Here is a 23716-nt window from a genome sequence, read left to right on the forward strand (position 1 = left end):
TAAAGACAAGAAGAGTGATTCATGAAACGAGAAAGATATATATCTTTTTTATCTATCACTCCGGAGTTACCCATGTCTAGTCGCCACACAGATCTCTGCCGCCGTGCGCCCGCGCCGCGCCGACCGGGACTTCTAGTTTGTTTGTTATGTTTGTTCACTTTTCGCTTCATCGTCTAATCTAAACGTTACGTGGCGCTCCGAGAGTTTGTGGATCGACATCGGTGTGATAAATTCCATGTGGTGGATATTAAATGTTTTATAGTGATTTATTATCTGACGAAAAGACGGACGCAAACTTGAAGTTATTACCATATTTTAATGCTAAATTAATTAATACATGAAAAAATCAAGAAAAATGATAAAAAAAATTGAAATAAAGGAAATTCTTGAACGAGGTGTGTGATTCTTTGAGGTGGTCGCGCCGGCGACGTTATATCCCTTCATGTGTAACACAACATCTGTTCAAATACCGCCGAGCTCGCTGCCGTGTGGCTGCCCGGCCGGTGACAACACCTCTTGTGCTAAATCGATGACGACTGACGAACTGTTGACTGTGTGCTGCCGCTCTGGGACCTTCACCGAGTCTACCGCTCGAATCTGACCCTTAAAGATACCGTCTGAAGGCTCTACAGGTAGGGTTGCCAGATCGAAAGGCGCTATTATCGGGAAAAAATATCAATTTTTCGGGATTTTGGGCCTTAAGTCGGGAAAAAAACCATTCAAATTAAATTAATTGTATTAAAAACAACGATATTTTACATTATTGGCACTACGTCAGCTGCCCAATCTCGCCACGAGCGCCCTGCGCGCGCGCTGACGGGCCTGACGCGGGTCACTGGCTCGCTCGACGACAGTTCGGAACTTGAAATTATTGTTTTGAACGTGAAGCTGTTTTCGGGACAATTTTCACTTTGTCGGGAATCGGGAACACTTGCTAAAAATCGGGAGAATCCCGCCGAATCCCGACCATCTGGCAACCCTATCTACAGGCGACATCACGGAGCACCACCTCCTCAGTCAAGACTGAAAATGCATTTTTGTAGAAGAAGTATTGATTTGTTTTAATATAAGGAAATAGAACAATGTTGATAGAATTGTGCTCATCGGCCTTCCCTTGCTCTCTTTGTTTGCATATTTGAACACATGAATTGTTACACATCGCTCGAGTGGGTCGCGTTTGCCTAACTTATTAACTAAATTTCTTATTGGCACGGCAGATGCCTTCGATGACTAGACCAAGCGTGTCCGTTATTTATTATAAAATAACATCAATAAAATTGTCATAGACGATATGATATACGAAATTAATGTAAGGTAAGGCCCTATAGGAGAGATATTTTTTTATGCATTCAACTAAATTCGTACATCGCAAGTTGTAGAGATAACTTTAGGCTGTTACATGACAGGTTTAACTGTTTATGTTCCGATTACTGTACATTACTTTCGAAATTGCATAATCGTTATTGTTGGTGAAGTTTTTATACTTAGCAGCTTTTAATCAGGTTTTTATTTTATAAAACCCTTTGGTATTTGTGAAGACATCGGGAGGTGTAAAATAAAACACTTAAAGTCCAGAACAACTTTTCTTTCTGTCGCGAGCGGCCCCTCCCCAATACTTGTGAAAGTTTACAATCCTATGGGGATTGTCTTTTATACTATCTAATATTTTAGAATTAATACGCATTAAATGTGAGGAATCTTTTTGTGCCGATTTAGGAAATAATTGTTGGTGCACATTAAGTTATCTTTAGGAATATAATTTCTCTTGCTCACACGGTCTTACAACTATTTCTACAATGGAACTATCCCTTTGTCAGAGTTCTAAGTACTAACGTTGCCAGTTAATTGTTACCTACAGTGTTTTGAAATTAATCTGTCGGAATGTATGTATTGCTTGTCACTGTACGTTTAAAAAACTAACTACTATATAGTTAGTAATATAACGCGTGTGCTAACAATTACTAACTACGCTGAAAGAGCGCAGCAGTTATGTTAATAATGTGTAACAGTGAAGACCTTGTGTTTAAGAGATGAGCACCAAATAAGCGACGACATTTAAATGTGCGAATTTTATTTAGAAATCTTAAATATTTTTTTATAAAGGGGCGTAGGTCGGGTTGAAAACGTGTGATGGTAAAAAGAAGTAAGTTCTGTATATACGTAAGATTGGAAACTACACAGCTGGATAAAATATCAATAATAAACCACTAAGGAACTAAACGTAATGACTGGTGGCATATGTCTATGTGCAAGCACTACCGAATTACATTGCAATGGCCAATAACTAATGTAAATGCAGTTATAAGTATTTAACAAGTCTGTCGAAATAAATCTGTACAAAACGACGATCGCGAGTTGTCATTCATTGTAGATATTGGTTTTGATCAGTAGAATTTTTGTTCTCCCCTTTTTGAGTTGATTTTATTTAGTAAGTAGTATCTGGGGGCACGGCAGTGCCCCCGCCAAGTCGAGCAAAACAGAGGCACGGCCGGTACCTTTTCTCGAAGCGATTCAGGCCATTTTCGACGTCCTGTAATTTTGTGCTGGCTGAAGCTAGAACCCTGAATTTTCAGTAATATATAGGGCTAAACATGCTTATTTGTTTGTTACGATTGTTTTAATTTGTTTCAAACGATGCATGTCGTCAATTCTATAACACATCAGTCTCCAACATAACTACAATTTTCAACGCAAGAGACAATAATATAGCACCATTTCATTAAGAATAGACCAAGAAGTACACCTATTTATTCACAGGACAAAGAAGATCATTTCCCAGCTATCCAAAATATCTAGATACCCTATGTTCCAGTCTTGTACAGTCAGCATCAAATAGTGACGCTGATTAGTGTTAAGTGCAAGTTTATGCATTTGCTACTTGCGTTTAACCCTTCGTATGTATTAGCACTGATCAGTGCGAACGAATTTAAACCTCTTGTATTAAACAATGGACTGATACTGATCAGTGCGCACAAATTTAGTGAGCGTCAGGATGACAGGACCATGATGGCTATTTATAACGAGTGTTACTCCAAGATTTAGTACCTATTTAGTACTATTTGGTACCTGACATCAAATATTTAGTACCTCAATAGAAATCGAGAAATATTGAAAATAAAGTGGCCAGCCATTCTGACGTCAGGTTGACAGGACCAAGTCCAGTTCCCCTATTTGTAGACGTTATATCGAATCCATCCTTTGACAAAGATTTAGTACCTATTTAGTACCTCTCATAATTATTCTTCTTATTTAATTTCGACTTAACTTAAAAAAGTTACAGCTAGAATAAACTTCGTATGTGCACAGTGGTGCAGCCAGTCAATGTGAACCGGGCCTAAAAGTTTGTTCAAAAGTTAATATTTTTGACTACAACATTTACTTTACGTTGTTTGGCCAATCCAAAATGAACCACGAGCGTAGTGAGTGGTTTGAAAGTGGAATCTTGAGCATTGCGAGGATTTCAAGGCATGAATGCCGGCGGCACCCTAGGTTAGGTTTTTTATATTGTGTTTATATGTATTTTTTATTGTTTTGTAAGTGTTTTGATATTTTACTTTTATATTCGTATTTCAAATAACCTAATCTACGAAATTAAATGAATAAAAAAAAATAGCATTACTTCAACTTTTTACAAAACATTTAATATCTCCGAAACTAGAAACCCTCATAAGGTACCTTTTCCCGTGGAACGTTACAAATTGACTTTAAGTGATGATTTCCAATTTTAAGTGAGTATTTCCCTCAAGTTGGTGTGGTCAAAAATGTAGTGTGTCACTCGGTAGAAACATTGTTTAAACTTCATGCCTTGAAATCCTCGCAATGCTCAAGATTCCACTTTCAAACCACTCACTACGCTCGTGGTTCATTTTGGATTGGCCAAACAACGTAAAGTAAATGTTGTAGTCAAAAATATTAACTTTTGAACAAACTTTTAGGCCCGGTTCACATTGACTGGCTGCACCACTGTGCACATACGAAGTTTATTCTAGCTGTAACTTTTTTAAGTTAAGTCGAAATTAAATAAGAAGAATAATTATGAGAGGTACTAAATAGGTACTAAATCTTTGTCAAAGGATGGATTCGATATAACGTCTACAAATAGGGGAACTGGACTTGGTCCTGTCAACCTGACGTCAGAATGGCTGGCCACTTTATTTTCAATATTTCTCGATTTCTATTGAGGTACTAAATATTTGATGTCAGGTACCAAATAGTACTAAATAGGTACTAAATCTTGGAGTAACACTCGTTATAAATAGCCATCATGGTCCTGTCATCCTGACGCTCACCAAATTTAAGTCCGTTGTTTAAGCACTGGCTTAGACATACCAGGGGTTAATGACAAATGTAAGGTATGTACCTACAGACTCCATACTCGCACGTAACACTAATCAATGTGTAAAACAGTAGGCGCTGATGGCCTGTTTTTGTGCAGGTGTAGTTACGAGATATAGGTAGAATAGAAAGGCTGCAAGAAGAATATACTGGAGCCTCAAGGCAACTTGTCAAATGCCAAGATTGCGGTTTTCGGCAAGCATTTGAATGCTACAGTTCATGAGATCTAGTCTGCGAAAGTAGGTAAGTACTACTAATTGCTAGATGAAAAAATGGGCAGTGGTAAGTAGACTGACCACGCTAAACTGCAAAAACTTAATTTTCGATACAAGTGCGAAAAAGAGGACATTCGAAACGAGTGGCGATAAATTAAAACACGACCGAAGGGAGTGTTTTAAATCGACACGAGTTGCGAATTACCTATTCGCACGTGTATCGAACAACGTTTTACAGTACATATGGCACTTTAAAGTTTTGACATACACACGAAAAGTGCTATTTTACGCACTAGTGCGGAAAAGTAGCCCCATATGTACTGTAAATAACTATATTAAGCTCCTTACTTGGCATCAAAACTTAGCGTGGTGTTGGTCCGAATCTTATTAATTTTCTATGAAGGTAAAAAAAACAACGGTAAGTATAAGTAAAAGGACAAGGGTCCGAAATCGAATGACACGTGATGAGACGCTCTGATAAGTGATATATAATAGAGTAATCCTCCATAATACAGTCAGCGGCAGAGATAGAAATTGCAGTGTTCTAACGATCACGGAGCATAGCCTTGGAAGGACATGGCGAAACAGAACTATAATGCTTCGGTGCTTCCTAGCCTAGTTGACTACGGAACGGAACCCTAAAAAAAGACAGTGAAACACCGGAACCAAAAAAACAACCGTCAATATTTGCATACGGTGCATGTAGCTGGAACAAGTAAAGGCAAGGGCTACATGAGCATAGTGTATGATGCGATGCGTGAAACTTACGCAAGAGCCTCTAGCCGATTTATAGTGCGACATAAAATAGTAAAAATAAAATGTAACCCTTTGAACGCCGTTGGCATGTATACAAGACAACGATAGAACGGTACACTGGCGCCGCTGTCTTGTATACAAGACACAAATTCAACCGCTCGGTAAATATGAAAAAATATCAATTGTAATTTTTTTACACTCTTTTTAATGTTTTAGGTCTTTGTTTAAAAAAATGCATTTAAAGCAGCCATTATATGTAAATCCATTCTTTTATAATAAGGCTATCAAAAAATTTGCTCCAGTTTTCAACGTTTTTCATGTTCCTCGTCGCCGTTGTCTTGTATACAAGACAGCTAGGGATGGGAATGTTAACTCGATATGAGAATATTCAAAATAAATATCAAATCGCAAATCTCGTTTTATTTAAGCATTTGAACACTTGTTAAATGCCAATTGGTGGTAACTAGTAACTAGATTACGTAAAACGAGAGAGAGACAGGCATAACTATAGCTGAAGTTCAGGGAGATTCTTCAGCTGTAGATAGTAGAGTCAGACAAGTAAATCTGTCCTTGTGGTCTAATTGCAGAACAAATGATTAATTTTGACATGATAGTGTAGTGGGGAGTGATACCCCTGCAGTGAGTCATTTTAAATTAAAGATGATTACAATTTTCACATGCATATTTTTAGTCACGCACACGTGTTCAAGTGTATAAAAATACCACACTGTTTTAAATCACACGTAGGAACAAAGGACGCGCCGCGCGCCGAGCGTTTATTATGTGACGGTTTATAACCCTTAAAATTTTCTTTGTTCACTCGAACCGAAAAACACAGGAACCAAACCGAAAAAGGACAGCTGATTATTTTTTGATAAGAAGTTAGGATGGAAAGTAAAAAAACTCCGAATTGTTCGTTGATAAGGAGTTAGGATATAAAGTAAAGCTACGTATGCTACTATTAAATTGTTTTTCAAACTATTACATTAATAAATGACTGAATAAATATTCTTGTTCTTCACTCATTGACAATTCAACCCACGTGTATTTTTCCCCAATGCAGTTCCGGTACATTTATATTATCGACACACTATGCGCGGCTCTAACGTTACGCTTATGAAGTTTACGTACCGACGAGCGCTTACGCCGTTGACCTAGAGACTATTATTACTTAATCCGTGCGGAAACAGTCCTTGTCGGTCTGCACTGCGGCCAGTCCATGCGCGCCGTTGGCATGTATAAAAGACTTCTCGTACAGCCTAGTGCAGTGATATTACGTCATGAATCGATATTGTTTAGTGGTTGTTTTTAACCCATTCATGGCCACGAACCGCCGAGCGTACACAATACGCCAGGCCACCATACAAATCGTTTTTAGCTAAAACGCATGACTCAGCTTATGGGTCTCGAGCCTGGCGCGAACGGTAAATAAATCGCCGCTTATGAAGCCGGCCAGTTGGACAGCATTATGCAACATTTTTACTAACCACCGATTTTCTGTGCCTATCAAAAAAGAAACTAATTATTGCAGTTTGTAGGAGTGAATATTTTTACTTTCTACAAGCGTTTAATGTCTGACCAAGCTAAGTTGGTAGCAAATTTTATAGCCCAGCCTGTGCAAGTGTTAATTTAAACGTCATAATTTCATATAAGTATGACATTTAAATTACACTTAGGTACTCAGCCTGTGCTATCAAAATCGCTGCCAACTTAGCTTAGTCTGATTCTATTTAACTTGCCGTGTTTTTTGTTGTTGTTTTTTGGGGCAAATCTTGGAAGTTAAATTAGAACCGTTTCCCGATTTAGATGAAATTCAACAAAGGTGAGTTCAGGGTTCCAGAATTCGTAGCCAGGTCATTCGGATGAAGCAGGTTCGGGGTCCAGTTCATAGCACAGTCGGTCAGGTTAGGCGGGTTCAAATTCCGGTAATCCATAGCCATGGTCACAAAATACGAAATCACTAAACAGCACAGGAGGAGTATAAAGTCGCCAACGAATAAATCGTGACTAAATAATATTTTCCATGTTACTCCAAAATACATCTCTAATAGGGGGGATGGGATGAATCACATCTTGAACTCTTGTGACAAATACCACATGAAAGATAATACCGCCGCCGCCGTTCGGATGCATTCCTTGTTTATTGTCCAAGTGTGTCCGATAAGCTTACACCTGGTCGGTCATTATCTTTGTTTTGGTAAACGCCATTATATTAGTAACAATAGAGAACTTAAAATGTATTATAGTACTTACTTTCTAATCTGCCGTAGAAATCACGATGTTTGAAAAAACTTGTAAATATTTGTCATAAACTATTTGTTATACAATACATATTAGTTAGTGGTGACTGTTTCAACCGCCTTGTTCTATATTGAAAAATTAACTTTAACATCATTGTTAGTAGGTAATTGCCTAAGATACAATACAACGATCACCAAATATTATGACATAAAAGTACAGTGGGAAAAAATCCTCGTTGCCTTACCCCTCATACAAAACAAAATATTATTATACTACGGCTTGGTTCCTACAAATTGTTGCTTACCATCATCCAAACAGTAATCAGTTGTAAAATGGTACAATATCAAACAGCTTCAACATGAAATAAGCTTTAAAACCAGCCAATAAAGTTTATTTTAGCCTGCTACGGAAACATTAGCAGTTTTTACAAGTAGCGCCAGGCCACGGTGACCCATACCTTGAGCCCTGTCAATAACTTCTGAAATATATATATTTTTTGTATTTTTTCAATATAGAATTTTCTGTTTGCTTGCATCGCATTATGTATATAGAATTTCAGTATATTTACTATATTGCACTGATAGTAAACCAAACTTGAATATTCGAGACCCTGTTTTCATTAAAAAAAACGTGTTTATAATTTTTATCCTAATATGCCTTATAGAAATGATTGTTAGCTTATATGTTACTTACGTTATTACATCAAATTACGTTTCGTTTAAGTTTAAATCAGAATTTATTCAGGACTCACATGTGAGTCACTGGCCCTGCGGAACTGTTTGAGCATGACCCATACGCTGAGTCGCTGGCCCTGAATGGGTTAATGATAAAGACCTTTATTTTTAACATTGTCGTGTGTAAAAAATATGTAAATTTTTGGCATTTTCGAAATAAATTAAAGTTGGGTAAGAACAAAGCCAAATTGAGAAGATTTTTACCATAAATTGTAAATATCGATATCACTATTTGCAATCCCTAAACTTTTTATTAGTTGTTTACTTAAAATTTACTCTGGCGTGTGAGTGAGCGTCTTTGCGGACTAGGTCCGGCGGCCAAAAGGTTAAAAAATGCATACAATTGTTACCATGTTTAAGCATTTTACGTCAAGAATGTGATATTACGTAGAAAGTGGCGCCCTCAATCATTTTCTACAATTTCTTGTTGGACTATACTTATGCGATATGAATAGGGATGGAATAGGGAGACATCGCCCTTTCTGTGTCGGTGATTCGCGCATAGTAGTCATTTATACTTGGTCAACCAGATCTTGACAGTAGAAAAAGGCGGCAAATTTAAAAAATGTAGGCGCGAAGGGATATCGTCCCATTGAAAATTTGAATTTCGCGCCTTTTTCTACTGACAAGATTTGGTTGACCACTTTAATTTATTTCGAAAATGCTAAAAATTTACATATTTTTTACACACGACAATGTTAAAAATAAAGGTCTTTATCATTAAAAACAACCACTAAACAATATCGATTCATGACGTAATATCACTGCACTAGGCTGTACGAGAAGTCTTTTATACATGCCAACGGCGCGCATGGACTGGCCGCAGTGCAGACCGACAAGGACTGTTTCCGCACGGATTAAGTAATAATAGTCTCTAGGTCAACGGCGTAAGCGCTCGTCGGTACGTAAACTTCATAAGCGTAACGTTAGAGCCGCGCATAGTGTGTCGATAATATAAATGTACCGGAACTGCATTGGGGAAAATTACACGTGGGTTGAATTGTCAATGAGTGAAGAACAAGAATATTTATTCAGTCATTTATTAATGTAATAGTTTGAAAAACAATTTAATAGTAGCATACGTAGCTTTACTTTATATCCTAACTCCTTATCAACGAACAATTCGGAGTTTTTTTACTTTCCATCCTAACTTCTTATCAAAAAATATTCAGCTTCCTTTTTCGGTTTGGTTCCTGTGTTTTTCGGTTCGAGTGAACAAAGAAAATTTTAAGGGTTATAAACCGTCACATAATAAACGCTCGGCGCGCGGCGCGTCCTTTGTTCCTACGTGTGATTTAAAACAGTGTGGTATTTTTATACACTTGAACACGTGTGCGTGAATAAAAATATGCATGTGAAAATTGTAATCATCTTTAATTTAAAATGACTCACTGCAGGGGTATCACTCCCCACTACACTATCATGTCAAAATTAATCATTTGTTCTGCAATTAGACCACAAGGACAGATTTACTTGTCTGACTCTACTATCTACAGCTGAAGAATCTCCCTGAACTTCAGCTATAGTTATGCCTGTCTCTCTCTCGTTTTACGTAATCTAGTTACTAGTTACCACCAATTGGCATTTAACAAGTGTTCAAATGCTTAAATAAAACGAGATTTGCGATTTGATATTTATTTTGAATATTCTCATATCGAGTTAACATTCCCATCCCTAGCTGTCTTGTATACAAGACAACGGCGACGAGGAACATGAAAAACGTTGAAAACTGGAGCAAATTTTTTGATAGCCTTATTATAAAAGAATGGATTTACATATAATGGCTGCTTTAAATGCATTTTTTTAAACAAAGACCTAAAACATTAAAAAGAGTGTAAAAAAATTACAATTGATATTTTTTCACATTTACCGAGCGGTTGAATTTGTGTCTTGTATACAAGACAGCGGCGCCAGTGTACCGTTCTATCGTTGTCTTGTATACATGCCAACGGCGTTCAAAGGGTTACATTTTATTTTTACTATTTTATGTCGCACTATAAATCGGCTAGAGGCTCTTGCGTAAGTTTCACGCATCGCATCATACACTATGCTCATGTAGCCCTTGCCTTTACTTGTTCCAGCTACATGCACCGTATGCAAATATTGACGGTTGTTTTTTTGGTTCCGGTGTTTCACTGTCTTTTTTTAGGGTTCCGTTCCGTAGTTAACTAGGCTAGGAAGCACCGAAGCATTATAGTTCTGTTTCGCCATGTCCTTCCAAGGCTATGCTCCGTGATCGTTAGAACACTGCAATTTCTATCTCTGCCGCTGACTGTATTATGTACATCGCCCTTTCTGTGTCGGTGATTCGCGCATAGTAGTCATTTATACTTGGTCAACCAGATCTTGACAGTAGAAAAAGGCGGCAAATTTGAAAAATGTAGGCGCGAAGGGATATCGTCCCATTGAAAATTTGAATTTCGCGCCTTTTTCTACTGACAAGATTTGGTTGACCATCTATATCTGTTATACTCACGATGCATATGTAAATGAGCACAACTTGCGTATGCTACACGTGCCGTGTGCAAGTGTAAAGCTGTCAACCTTTAAAACACATTTCTTTTTCTTGAGCGGAAATGACAGCTGTCATTGTCACTGTCAAGTCAATGACAGCCGTTGCTTGAAGCAAAGGAGTGAAAGGAGCGAACTTTATTTTTTAATTTTATTTTCGTATTTGTGTTTTAGTTCACATATTTAACTTATAATGGAGGTTGACGGAGACGCACCGAATTTAACAGACTATGTGTCTGCGGTAAGTACTGAAGTAATCTTTAGCCCTCGAAGTATTCTTATGATCATAATATGCAGTTTCTGTTGTGTTCTGTTACGAATAAATTTATTTTATCATGTCTTGTTTTCAGAATGGAGCTGGTGGGAGCATCGCAAAGAACACGGAAGTGATAGATATCTCAGATTATCCCGTCAAAAAAAAGAAAAGCAGACTTTCCAATGCTTACAACAAGGATCTTTGTAAAAACAATAAACCACTAACAGATTTCATAAACAAATGCCTATTTCTCGACCCAACTATAGGCATGGAGACAGTTATTAACAAAGTTTTACTTCCGTCTTATGTTAAAGCTGACAAGGAATATAAAGAGTCGAATAAATTTAGAAGAGTTATTACAAAAGCATTTCAAAGACTGATAGATGATCCTGATAGGAAATACACTCATATAAGTGATGTTGTTGATACTCTGAAGTTTCATGTTGAAACACCGCCTCAATTGAAAATCTCTCCAGTGAAGAAAAGAGTGAATTTTATCACACTGTCTACTAAAGTATCAGGTAAAGGTTTTATATTACCATTTGGGCCACATATGCTTTTTGCAGGGATGTAACAGATGTGGTTTTATCGGAACCGAAAACGGAAACAGATGTTTTCAATTTAGTTTAACGGAATCGGAAACGGAACCGAAAACGGAAGCGGAACCAGAGCTATAACCGCAAAAATCGAAGTCCGTCTATTGTGGGCATTTTTCTCTGTCACTTTAATTACGTCTTAATGAGAGTAAAAGAGAAAGATCCCCGCAATTTGCGAATTTCGGTTTAGCCCCCGTAGCGGTAGGCCCCCTGAATCGGAACCTGAGGCACTAGTCCACCAAGGGCGAGTAAGCGATAAGCTATCGACTATTTCGCTCAAGAAACAAACAAAAGATAGAGATTCCGTGTCGGTAAAAGAGAGAGGTACCTATATTAATATGTGATCGCTGGCTGTTCACACTGCCGGCGAGGACTCTCTTTACACTCTTTACTCGCAGCGATAAAAACTATCAGCGATAAAATCGCTCAGCGGTACTCGCTTGGCGGTCGGAGAGACCATGCAACTAGCGATCGTTCTACAGTACATGCAGCGTGGATTTCAGAGCAACAAAAGTTTTTTTAGTTCCAAGTTGCGTCTATCTAAATAAGGCGAAATCCTCGTTAACACGAAATGAAATAAAATGCCATTCCCTTACCTTCAAAGCCAAAATCCTCCATAACTCGAAATATTTAACCTCGCTAAGATCACAGAATAAATAATAGTACTAAGTACAGAAGACTCACTCTCTAACAAAACGCGTCTGTTACGATCAGCATAGATATGGCCGCTAGGTGGCCACAGCGCCACGCGCGGATTATGGCTTTCCCCAAAATTGGGGCCGGAAGGGATGTACTTTTAGCTACCTGTAGCAAAGCGACGAAATCGCGGAGTGAGACACGCCTGCTAAGATGAAGTAACCAGCGATTCCCTTCACGACTATTCACTACATTTTTTACCTCTATAACTCGGAAAATAAAATTTGAACTCTACAACAAGAACCTCTCTAAGTCGATGCCCTCTATAAGACGAAACCTCGTTAACGTTACCACGAAGTTTTTGGCGTTTCCCTTGAGATTCGTGCTATCGAGGTTCCACTGTACTTTTATTCTGTGATTAAGGTTACAATACTTACTTCTTGAAGGCTGATATTTGCTTGTAATTTCATACAAAATTTTAAGGACAGTAGACCTTATTAACCTTAAATACGGTGATTTAAAACGTCAAACTCTCATAGGGCGAGTAATCGCCCGTCACATTCGAACACTCGCTTTATAGCCGAGCGACATATCTATCAGAACTACACTCGCTTCTCGCTGCTCGCCAACTTCGTTTCTAGTTTCTAGCTCTAATCGCTTCTCGCTCATCGTTCTTGATGGGACCAGTGCCTGAGGATAGATAGGTGGACGAGATGTTAAGGGTAGGTCTATTAAAATCAAAATTCAAAATCGAACTTGATTTTGATTTCATTGTTCGTTTTTTACTCACTAACATTCACCACACACAGTCTAGTAGTCTGTAGTGCACTGTCCGTAGGTACACATTACACAACACATACGAATAGGTAGTTTTAATTTCAATAACACGAATAATACAAACAAATTAGTGCAGCATGTCGTGGCAAGCGGGGCGATGAGCGAAAGACTGGTATAAACCTGTTTGTTTTTGATGTACGCCGCTCATGTCCCGCCGCCGCGCTAAGCATTGACATCCGATATACTTCAGTTTCAAAAGTAACGGAACCGGAACAGAAACGGAACCAGAATACCAAACGGAAGTTCCGCCTTAACGGAAGCGGAAACGGAGCTCCGTAATGTTGGGTATTGAATATGGGGGTATATACAAATTAATAGAATTGTACTTGAGGGTGGGTCGAAGCTAGGCCGACCTGTCTAGAAATATACGTACTACTCCGCACACGCCGTCTTTTATTGATCAGTGGCTGACGAGGATATTATTTAAATCAAAATGTCGGTGGGGAAAATCAGGGAGTTCGACGTCCAAAGTGGTAGCTGGAGATCATACTGTGACAGGCTGGAGAGCTACTTTGTCGTCAACGACGTGAAAGATGAGCGGAAGTTACCGACATTGATTTCGGTAGTCGGTGAGACAGCTTACGAATTAATGGTGAATTTGTGTAGCCCTAAGAAGCCGGCCGAGCTGACCTTTAAACAAGTTGTGGAGGTAATGGAAAAACATCTGCAACCAACTCCTTCGGTGCTAGCAGAACGGTTCAGATTTCGTCAGTACCGACAGGTCAAAGGTCAAACAGTGGCGCAGTACGTGGCGGAGTTAAAAAAGATGGCACGGTTTTGTGATTTCAAAACGACGTTAGACGATAATATGCGTGATCAGTTTGTGTGCGGGTTGTCAAGTGATCTTATAAGGCAGCGATTGTTTGCGGAAGGTGAAATAAATTTTGCGAAATCAGTGTCATTAGCGTTATCTCTGGAAGCGGCCGAGCGGGATTCGGTAGCGGTCGAGGGGGGAGGCGGCGGGGCAGCCGCAAGTGGCTCGACAACAGAGACTGCAGCAGTACATAATGTTCGTTCGGCAGCGGCGGGATGCATGGCGTGCGGTGATTTCCGTCATGAACAGGCTCACTGCAAATGTAACAGTTACGTGTGTAGTCGGTGTAATGTAAAGGGGCATTTGCGTCGCATGTGTCCAACCATGGCCAACGGAATACGCGAACAGGCCTCTTCTTCGCCTAGAAGTAGTGCTAGGGGTGGCGGTACAAGGGCTTCAGCCGGTTATGGCCGAAGCGGAGCCACCCGTGGGCCGGGAACAGCGGCCACGCCCGGCGGCAGCGGAGCGCGCGGTGGTCGCGCTAGAAACAGCTGGGGAAACTCGCGGGTGCACTGGGTGATTGAAGATGGCCAGCTGGACCAGGAGGAGATACCGTTCGGGGTAAACGAAGGAAGCGAGGAGCCCATTTACCAAATGAGCCTCGACAAATACAAACCGGTAAGGATACAAGTTATGGTTAATAATAAGTTAATGACCTTTGAAATTGATACGGGTACAGCCTTAACATGTATAAGTAAACAGACGTATGACACCTTGTTTAAAGATGTACCGTTACAGCCATGTAATATGTCTTTAAAGTTTTATGATGGTACCGTAACGAAACCGTTATTAGGTTTTATTGTAGGCAATGTGCAGTACAAAAACATAGATAAAAATTTGAATTTATATGTCCATCAGAGAGGTACGACTAGTTTATTAGGGCGGCAATGGTTAGCCGAATTAGATATTGCAATACCTAAGCTGTCTTCATGCGAAAATGTTCTTACGAATGATGTAATATGTGATGATAAAATATCCGATGTAATTTCCAGGCATAAAGAGATATTCGATGGGACCTTGGGTGCGTTCACCGGCGGGCGGGCTCGGCTGCGCGTCCGGCCGGACGCGGCGCCCGTGTTCTGCCGCGCGCGCCCCCTGCCCTACGCCCTGAAGGGCCGCGTCGACGCTGAGCTCGACGCCATGCTGCGCGCCGACGTCATCGAGCCGGTGGAGCACTCGGACTGGGCCACGCCATTGGTAATCGTAAATAAACCGGACGGATCGTTACGGTTGTGCGCGGATTACAAATCCACATTGAATCGCGTTTTGTTAGTAGATAAATTTCCGATTCCTAAAATTGAAGACCTGTTTTCCCAGCTTAGCGGTAGTAGGTATTTTACTAAGTTAGATTTATCACAAGCCTACAATCAAATTATATTGGAAGACGACGGTTCTAGAGAGTTAACGGTAATTAATACGCACCGGGGATTGTTTAGGTATAAGCGTTTAGTATACGGTCTCGCATCTAGCCCGGGTATATTCCAAAGAATCATGAGCAATCTTTTGAAAGATATCCCTAACGTGACTTTTTTTTTAGATGACATTTTGATAACGGGGGATACTTTAGATTCACATTTATGTAGCCTTCGGCGGGTATTACAAAGATTAAGTAAAAATGGATTAAAGATAAAAAAACAAAAGTGTTCCTTTCTGGTACCAGAGGTTAAATACCTGGGATTTGTGATTGACAAAAATGGGGTTAGGGTAGACGAAGACAAAGTTACACCAATTCTAACAATGTCCCGACCTAGGAATGTTTCCGAACTTAAGTCGTTTATCGGTATGATAATTTTTTATGGAAAGTTCATACAAAACCTGAGCGAAATTTTAGCTCCGTTATATGAATTATTAAAGAAACAAAGGAAGTGGACGTGGTCGGTCGATCAGGATAGGGCATTTAACACGATAAAAAAATTGTTGAGCGAGGCGCCGGTTTTAGGACATTACGACGCGGAACGGGAACTGGTTGTCACCTGTGACGCGGGACCCTACGGCGTGGGCGCCGTGCTGGCCATGCGCGGGCGCGCGCGCGGGGCGCCCGACACTGTCATCGCCTACGCCTCACGAGCGCTCACACCGGCCGAGCGCAACTACAGTCAAATACACAAAGAGGCACTTGCTATTATATTTTCAGTAAAAAAGTTTCACCAGTTCCTTTACGGTAGGCGGTTCACGTTGAAAACCGACCACAAGCCTCTCGTGAGCATATTTGGACCAGGTTATGGTATACCTAGTATGACTGCGAGCCGTTTGCAGCGTTGGGCCTTAATTTTATCGGCATACGACTTTGATATAGAATATGTAAAATCGGATGATAACACCGCGGACGCCCTTTCGCGACTCATAGCGGCACACAAGTTGACGGGTTCCGTAGATGAGGACGGTCCGGAACAAACTTATTTACATTTTGCGACTGACGCGATGCTTTTGGATTATAATGCGATAAGTAAAGAAACTCGTAACGACGTATTGCTAGGTAGAATTCTTAGTTATATCCGGGACGGTTGGCCCCAAGATACAGACATAAAAGAATTAAAACCTTTTTTTAATCGTAAATCAGAATTATATACTGAGCTTGATTGCGTCATGTGGGGTCATAGGGTGGTGGTGCCGACGGCATGTCGCGAGCGAGTTTTGCGAGAGATGCACGATTCGCACATGGGGATCGTGAAGACTAAAGCGCTGGCGCGTAGCTATGTGTGGTGGCCCGGCCTGGACGAGGCCGTGGAGGATATGTGCCGCGCCTGCCCCGTGTGCGCCGCGGTAGCGGCGGCGCCCCCGCGCCACGCACCCTGCCCCTGGCCATACCCCAGTCGTCCTTGGGCTAGGATTCATTTAGATTTCTTAGGTCCAATAGCTGGAACAAAGTACTTGGTACTTATAGATGCGTATTCTAAATGGATAGAAATAGCAGAAATGTCGTGTTCAACGGCTAAAATATTAATTCAAAAACTACGAGACTACTTTGCTAGGTTCGGCTTGCCTAAACAGATAGTGAGTGATAATGGACCTCCGTTTTCGAGTGAGGAGTTTAGAGTTTTTTGTTCAAATAATAAAATCGAACAATTGTTTTCAGCACCATACCACCCGGCCTCTAATGGTGCAGCTGAAAACGCGGTCAAGTTGTGTAAGCGTGTAATTAAAAAAGCGATAATGCAGAATATGAATACAGAGACGGCCTTAAATAGATTCCTATTAATGTATCGTAACACCCCCCATAATACCACGGGCGAGAGTCCGGCTAAGGTTCTGTTAGGGCGTGCGGTGCGCACCCGGTTAGATTGTCTTAAACCCGATCGAGAACAGAGGGTTACCGATCTTCAACGCCGCCAGCGGGACGCGGCGGGAGGAACGCAGCGAGCACTCAACGTAGGCGACTTGGTATGGTATAGACGGTACAATGTAGGGAACTCACAGGGCAAGTGGGAAGCTGGACAGGTATTGGAACGGATAGGGGAAACCGATTACACAATAGCTAGTTCTTTAGGAGTTACACATCGGCATATAAATCAACTAAGAAAACGCGATTCAAATGGGGAAGTCCGGGAGCCTAGACCGCGTAATATGGCATTGAGTTATCCACCGGCTCGGACGCCCTTGTTGGTCCCAAGCGAGGAGGCGTCGAGTTCAGGGTCGGCGGAGAGTGTCAGTCGCGAGGTAAACAATCCACCAGAGGGCGCGCGGGCAGAGCCGGAGTCAAACCCGGAGCTGGCGCAGCGTCCCGACCCGGACGCCGCCGCTGAACGCACGCGGGCCGAGCGTTTGAGACCCATGGTGAATCCTCCTAGACGTTTCGGTTTCGAGGACATCTTTTAGTGATGTTTCATATTTTTGTATCTAGAGACTTTCTAATGTTTGCTCATTATACCTAATATACATGTATTTCTAATTAGCATTAATAATAGATAAATAAGTTGCTGCCTAGCACCTGTGTACCTACTGTTATACCTAGCTTTGTCTTACATGCAAACATGTATACGTTCCTTGTCGTTATTAAAATAAGTTTTAATTTCGCCTAAGCATGTAAGAATTATGTTTCATTATACTTGTAGGAAACGGTTGTGCCTTACTGTAAAAAGTTCAATTTATAAATATTCCTTGAACACGATTGTACGTCTTTGGTATGCATGCTATGTTTATAAGATGTATAATAGTATTAGTCTTTGTTTTCAATTAAAACATGTAGGTACCTATTCCAACTGTAAACTTGCTTTAGCCTTAAGGAAAACTTAATAACTTAACCGTATTGTTTGGCACCTGCAACCAAAGTAAACTAACAGTCAATACTATATCTATACATAGATGTACTTATTAACTTAGTTGGCATAAGTTAGAAAATAAGGGTGGAGGTGTTGGGTATTGAATATGGGGGTATATACAAATTAATAGAATTGTACTTGAGGGTGGGTCGAAGCTAGGCCGACCTGTCTAGAAATATACGTACTACTCCGCACACGCCGTCTTTTATTTATCACGTAACATCCCTGCTTTTTAGCAGTGTCATGTCTATGGTGTAAACCAGAGATAATTTAGCTTACTTTTAAAATTAAATACTTACCATTACTAATCCACAGTAACTTTATACATTGTTTTTGCGTCAAATCTGGTAGATCTGATTTTTACAGACTTGTTTATGATGTTGTCCTATTGAATAATCCAAGTTTCTGACCTTGAGCGCCAAACACAACTTTGTTAAATCTTTGGATTAAATTAGACCATTTAATTTTATACAAATTGATATTAACTAACTATTACGGCTCAGCGACCCAAAGAGGATCTTGGCCTCCGATACAAGAGCACACCACTTTTCCCGATCCTGCGCCATTACCTGCCAATTATCGGCTTGAAGCTGACGCAGATCCGCTAATTATACCAAAAACTGATATTGCTAATTATTATTAAAATAAACAAATCTAAGTACCTATTATTACCCTTTTAGTATATTTTGAACTTTTTAAAGTAAATCCCTCTTATTCTAAAGTTAAATTTACTTCCAGTAAAACCCAATGACCACAATAGGAAAAGACCAATGATTCAAAGTAGCAGTAGAATTTGTCCACCAAAGAAATCTAAATCTGAAGTTATTGCACTGGACTGTGATGATGATGATGAAGTCATTCCAATAGATGATGAAGCTTATGAAGATACTAGTAATCAGGTTAAAGAGAATCAGAAGAGTAAATCACAAACAGAGGAAGAAAATCTAGTTAATGGTGATACTGATACAATTGAAATTCAAGATAGTCAAGAAGTAAAAATAACTGATGAGAAGGAAAGTGATCATTCAGTAAATAAATTAAATGGTGATATATCTACTACTGAAAACATAGAAGAGACAGATAAAGAGATTGAAAATGAAAAAGAAAATGTAGGATCGAATGAAAACTTATTAGTACCGCATAAAGAAAAGATTGTTAGGTTAGAGAAACCTAAATTAAAGAAGGAGCCAGCAAAGAGACCTGAAGAAATGACGGAAGTTGAGAAAGCCAGAAGGATAAGGATAATAGAGGCCAAGATAGAAACATACAATAAAACTATTGCTCAACTTGATTTAGAAGAGGTCACAGATGATTCTTTGAATTCGCCTTATCATAAATGTGATCGGTGAGTGATTCTATTTCTAAAATCCTTAGTAATTAACCTTTTCAACGCCATGTGAACCTTGTCAGAATGCACGAAGGTTGATATTTGGATGTTGCCTCGCGCGTCAGTTTACGTTGTTGGTGGTCAAAGGGTTAAAGAGTAATATTAGCAAACATTTCTTTACTGATGATGATGTGTTCCTGTCCCTCATCAGGGACATGGGGTTTGCAGGAAAGTTCTTCACTTGTCACAATCTTGAGTGGCAAGTTGAGGAGGGTCAACTATAATGAATTATTATAATTTTAATTACTAATTATAAACATTCTGAATAATTGAGGATATTTGCGTAAACTTAAAATTATACCTATAGTCTGGTAGTGGAATAAAATAAACCTACATTGAGAATCTGATAGGTAATTTGGTAGTTTGGGAATCAACTTTTTCTTGTCACTCGTTGCCATGGTTACGTTCTCCTGGGTCACTCTTTAAAACCTGATTTTTAGACATTTAAATTTATTTTCATGTAGGTAAGTATATAGTAATTTTATTCGATATTTCCGAGCACCGCTGTCACCATGAAGTAAACACACAGCTGGATATAGACTGATTTATTATTTTTAAAAACCTACCCACACCAATACATATTTGTGAATATACTACACCAAACACGCTTTTTTGTGATACTTATAAACCCTTTCCATTGAGGGTTGTCTACCAAGCGTGTCTGAAGAAGGTGGTGTACAATGTCTTCTAACAAACTATGCTACTATTTTCTCTTGGCTGACCGGACAGAATAACAACAAGAAATAGTTGATCCAAATAATGTAAGCAGTATTTTGATAACATGCCAGAAACAAAGACTTTTTCACACTAATATTCATACAACACTTTTTTTTAATTTACAGCTTACGAGCATCAATCGTGAAACTGTACAAAGAACTATGTACTTTAGTCGGCGAGGCACCACCTAAAAGACGGAAAATACAGCTTCAGATCAAAGAGGGTGTGCCCCAAGGGCCGATCAAGAGGCTGGAGAAATTCCTCAACAAACGGGCGGATGCGGAAGGCGAGACTCCGTTCCCGGACTTTAGTGATGTGATAAGATGTGTGGAGAAAGCCAATGAAGTTGACGGTCTTGGGTGGAGTAAAGCGAAGATTATGAAAGAAGGTTTGTATTATATTAACCTCATAAGAACCACCATAAAAAGTTTTCCAAATTTTAATTTGAACTTTGTTCTATAAGTAATTGGAATGAATTGCGTGTTTTAAAACGCAATGAAACAAAAGAAATGCTGCTTTATTTGTTTCATGAAAGGTTCAAATTAGATTGCAACGAATATGTACATTTTAATGTCTAAATAGTCTAAAACTCACGAGGTTAAACCAGATTCTATCTGTGATTTTATCTGCGTAGTATGATATGTCAAAAAAACTATGCTATCTCGTCCGCAAGAAACCATCATCAGTCCTAAATTTCATCTAAATCGGTCAGCAGTTTCAGTATGAAGAGGTAACAGACAGAGACAGACATAGTTACTTTATTTTTATTAGCCTATTAGTGTGTCCCACTGCTGGGCAAAGGCCTCCCCCCCTTTCCCGCCACTTGACTCTGTCCAATAATTACTTTCACATTTATAATATTAACAAAATTGTCAACAGTGAATCTAAATTTGATGGGGTGTACGCACATTTGGTTTGGTATGGGGACAGATAAATCTAAACAATTGGACAAGGGATGTCAAGATACATGACTATAACTAATTTACAGCCACAGTAACAAAAGTAACTATAAGCATAGAGAAAAAATACATAGAGTGCTCACTTCATACATCAGTTTTAGTACCAAAAAGACTATTAGCATCTAGCATCGAGTAGCGGAACTACCAGTACTGCTACTTGACAATAGATGTAGCACCGACCGGAAAGTCTTATGCTGTTGAGATAAGACTTTCCGGTAGGAGCTACATCTATTGTCAAGTAGCAGTACTGATAGTTCGGCTACTCGATGCTAGATGTAGGCACTGAAATTAATAGTCTGAACTGATGTATGGAGTGAGCACTCTTGTCTTACTATATTTCTCTATGCTATAAGCTAAGTGAGTGTGGTTAACAAAATCATTTGAAATCCTCACGTGCTTAGCATCTGGGGGCTACCGCGAAAACCGAAATTCGCAAATTGCGGGGATCTTTCTCTTTTACTCCAATGAAGGCGTAAAAAGAGTGGGGAAAGATGCCCGCAATTTGCGAACTTCGATTTTCGCGGTTATAGCCCTGTTGCTAATATACTACCACGCTCATAACCTAAATTGTCATTTCATCCACGTATCAAATACATCAAAGCAAATTTCCTTGGTTTCTCAGCTCAATCAATATTCACGTACTGCGGTCGCGCGCTCCAGAAGAAGCGTCAGCAACGCGAATGGAAACACCTTCGCGCCATGGCGAGGCCGGAAGAGTTCGAGGCCGATCCAGCCGAGACGGACATGGAGTTGCAGGCGAGGCTCGAGGCCAACCGCCGCCTCGCCAGCCAGCGAGAGGCCGAAGTCTTCAACAAGTAAGTGTTCTGTTATGTGGCACTCTAAGGCCCGCCGGCCTAGCCAAGGTGACAATCGCTATCGCTTCGACAACGAAACGCTTTGTTTCGATATTAGTGCGACAGTGACAGTTGCATTTCGATCGCTACGGAGCGTAAGCGATTGGCACGTTGGCTACGCGGCCAGGTGCCTGCATCTAGTGATAAAGATAGTAATGGGAGTTGATGTTGTAATTTCGTTACTCTATAAATTGCAGGAGTTTTCCGTGACTAGCTTTCGATCTATCAGTTGTCCCTGGGACCATAAGGGAGGAGACAACTGAGAAAAAAATATGTTTGATTTGAAGACACCAAGACGTTTACAAACGACAATAGTTCCTTTGTTTATAATAATAACCCGAAACGAAATGTAGTCGAGAGAATTTGAGTAGAGCTGAGGCAGTTAACGCACTAGCGCTACATCCGTCTATGCATGTTTGTACTGGTTTCTGGCTTGCACACCGTCGCCGCATTCGGACACAGTGCTATAATGAAAACGGACGAGTCAAAGCCCGCGAAAGACGTCAAATGACGCAGGCTACAGCCCAATATCAACCTTCCTGCATTCCGACAAGGTTCACTATGACGCGCCGCACACGATAGGCGTGGCGTTCAAAGAGTTAAAGTTAAACACATTCAGTGCCGAAAACCCCACTATCGGGTATTTTATTTATGATTTCGTTCCCAGGCCGGACGACCCGATAGTATGGATCGTGGTAGCGTGGTACTACAGCTTTATATGACGAAATTTTTGTGGCCTGACGCGGATGTCTTGTTTGGCTGGGTGGCAATGAATGTGTTAAGATTTCGATATCATTCACAATATTGTTTCAGATTCACTCAATTAGAGGACGTTCCCGAACCAGCGGCTTCAACAAGCTTCGCCATAGAAGAACCTTCCGAACACGATAGCTCAAGCGACGAAGAAACTGAACCAACTCCTGTACTAAAGGAAAGTAACAATGTTAACGTTACTAGTAATGTTAACGTTAACAATAATGTTAACGTTACTAGTAATGTTAACGAGACTAGTAATGTTAACGTTACTAGTAATGTTAACGATAGTGAAGTTGTAGTGAAACAGGAACCAGAGGAGGTGCCGATTAAAATCCAGTATCAGGGTGATATTAGTTTGGTTATAAATATATCGGACTCTGAGAGTGAGGATGAGTATGGTGTTTTGACGTTTTAATGCGTCATTCGGGTTTAACCCGTTGAAACCATCATAATAGGGTATTTGACTACTAGTCAAAACCGTTTCTTTTTTCGAACTGTTGAAACGATTAACCGTCTATGGAATTTATATGAAACACTGGCATGTGACGTCACAATCAAATTACCTACTCTTTATAGTTTTAAAATAGATATTGTGTCTAAAAATAACTGCTGTCTACGTTTCTCTATTAATCTTCTGGTACTTTATTTCATGCATGGTGTAAAATAATTTATTAATACAGTCAAATACCCTATTAAGTATGCTGTGAAACAGATTTCTTTCCATTTCTGTGCCTATATTTGAAACGTTCAAATCAGATTTGATACTGAAAGTATTAAATTAAAGGTGTCAGAGGGCCTACCGTCAACATCGAGCTCTTGCATGCATGTTTCCTATTAGTATATTTTTTTACTC

General features: G+C 39.9%; 1 protein-coding gene across 1 annotated transcript; it reads left to right on the forward strand.

The window, feature by feature from the left end:
* Window positions 1-10931: 10931 nt before the first annotated feature.
* On the forward strand, window positions 10932-23278 carry LOC134654362 (uncharacterized). Its single transcript, XM_063509826.1, has 6 exons — window positions 10932-11033; window positions 11143-11569; window positions 18929-19535; window positions 20420-20682; window positions 21876-22068; window positions 22921-23278. Exons 1-6 carry the CDS (start codon window positions 10986-10988, stop codon window positions 23276-23278), a joined length of 1896 nt encoding a protein of 631 aa, XP_063365896.1. The 5' UTR covers window positions 10932-10985.
* The last annotated feature ends 438 nt before the right edge of the window (window positions 23279-23716 follow it).

Source organism: Cydia amplana, chromosome 14 (assembly GCF_948474715.1).
Source record: "Cydia amplana chromosome 14, ilCydAmpl1.1, whole genome shotgun sequence".
Classification (NCBI taxonomy): domain Eukaryota; kingdom Metazoa; phylum Arthropoda; class Insecta; order Lepidoptera; family Tortricidae; genus Cydia; species Cydia amplana.

What these genes read in the sequence shown, in the direction of transcription:
- LOC134654362 (XM_063509826.1), top strand. Translation starts at nt 10,986, where the DNA reads ATGGAGGTTGACGGAGACGCACCGAATTTAACAGACTATGTGTCTGCG. An exon ending in CCTTATCATAAATGTGATCG is followed by an intron (nt 19,536 to 20,419) that starts GTGAGTGATTCT and finishes TTTAATTTACAG; the next exon opens with CTTACGAGCATCAATCGTGA. An exon ending in AGCGAAGATTATGAAAGAAG is followed by an intron (nt 20,683 to 21,875) that starts GTTTGTATTATA and finishes TTGGTTTCTCAG; the next exon opens with CTCAATCAATATTCACGTAC.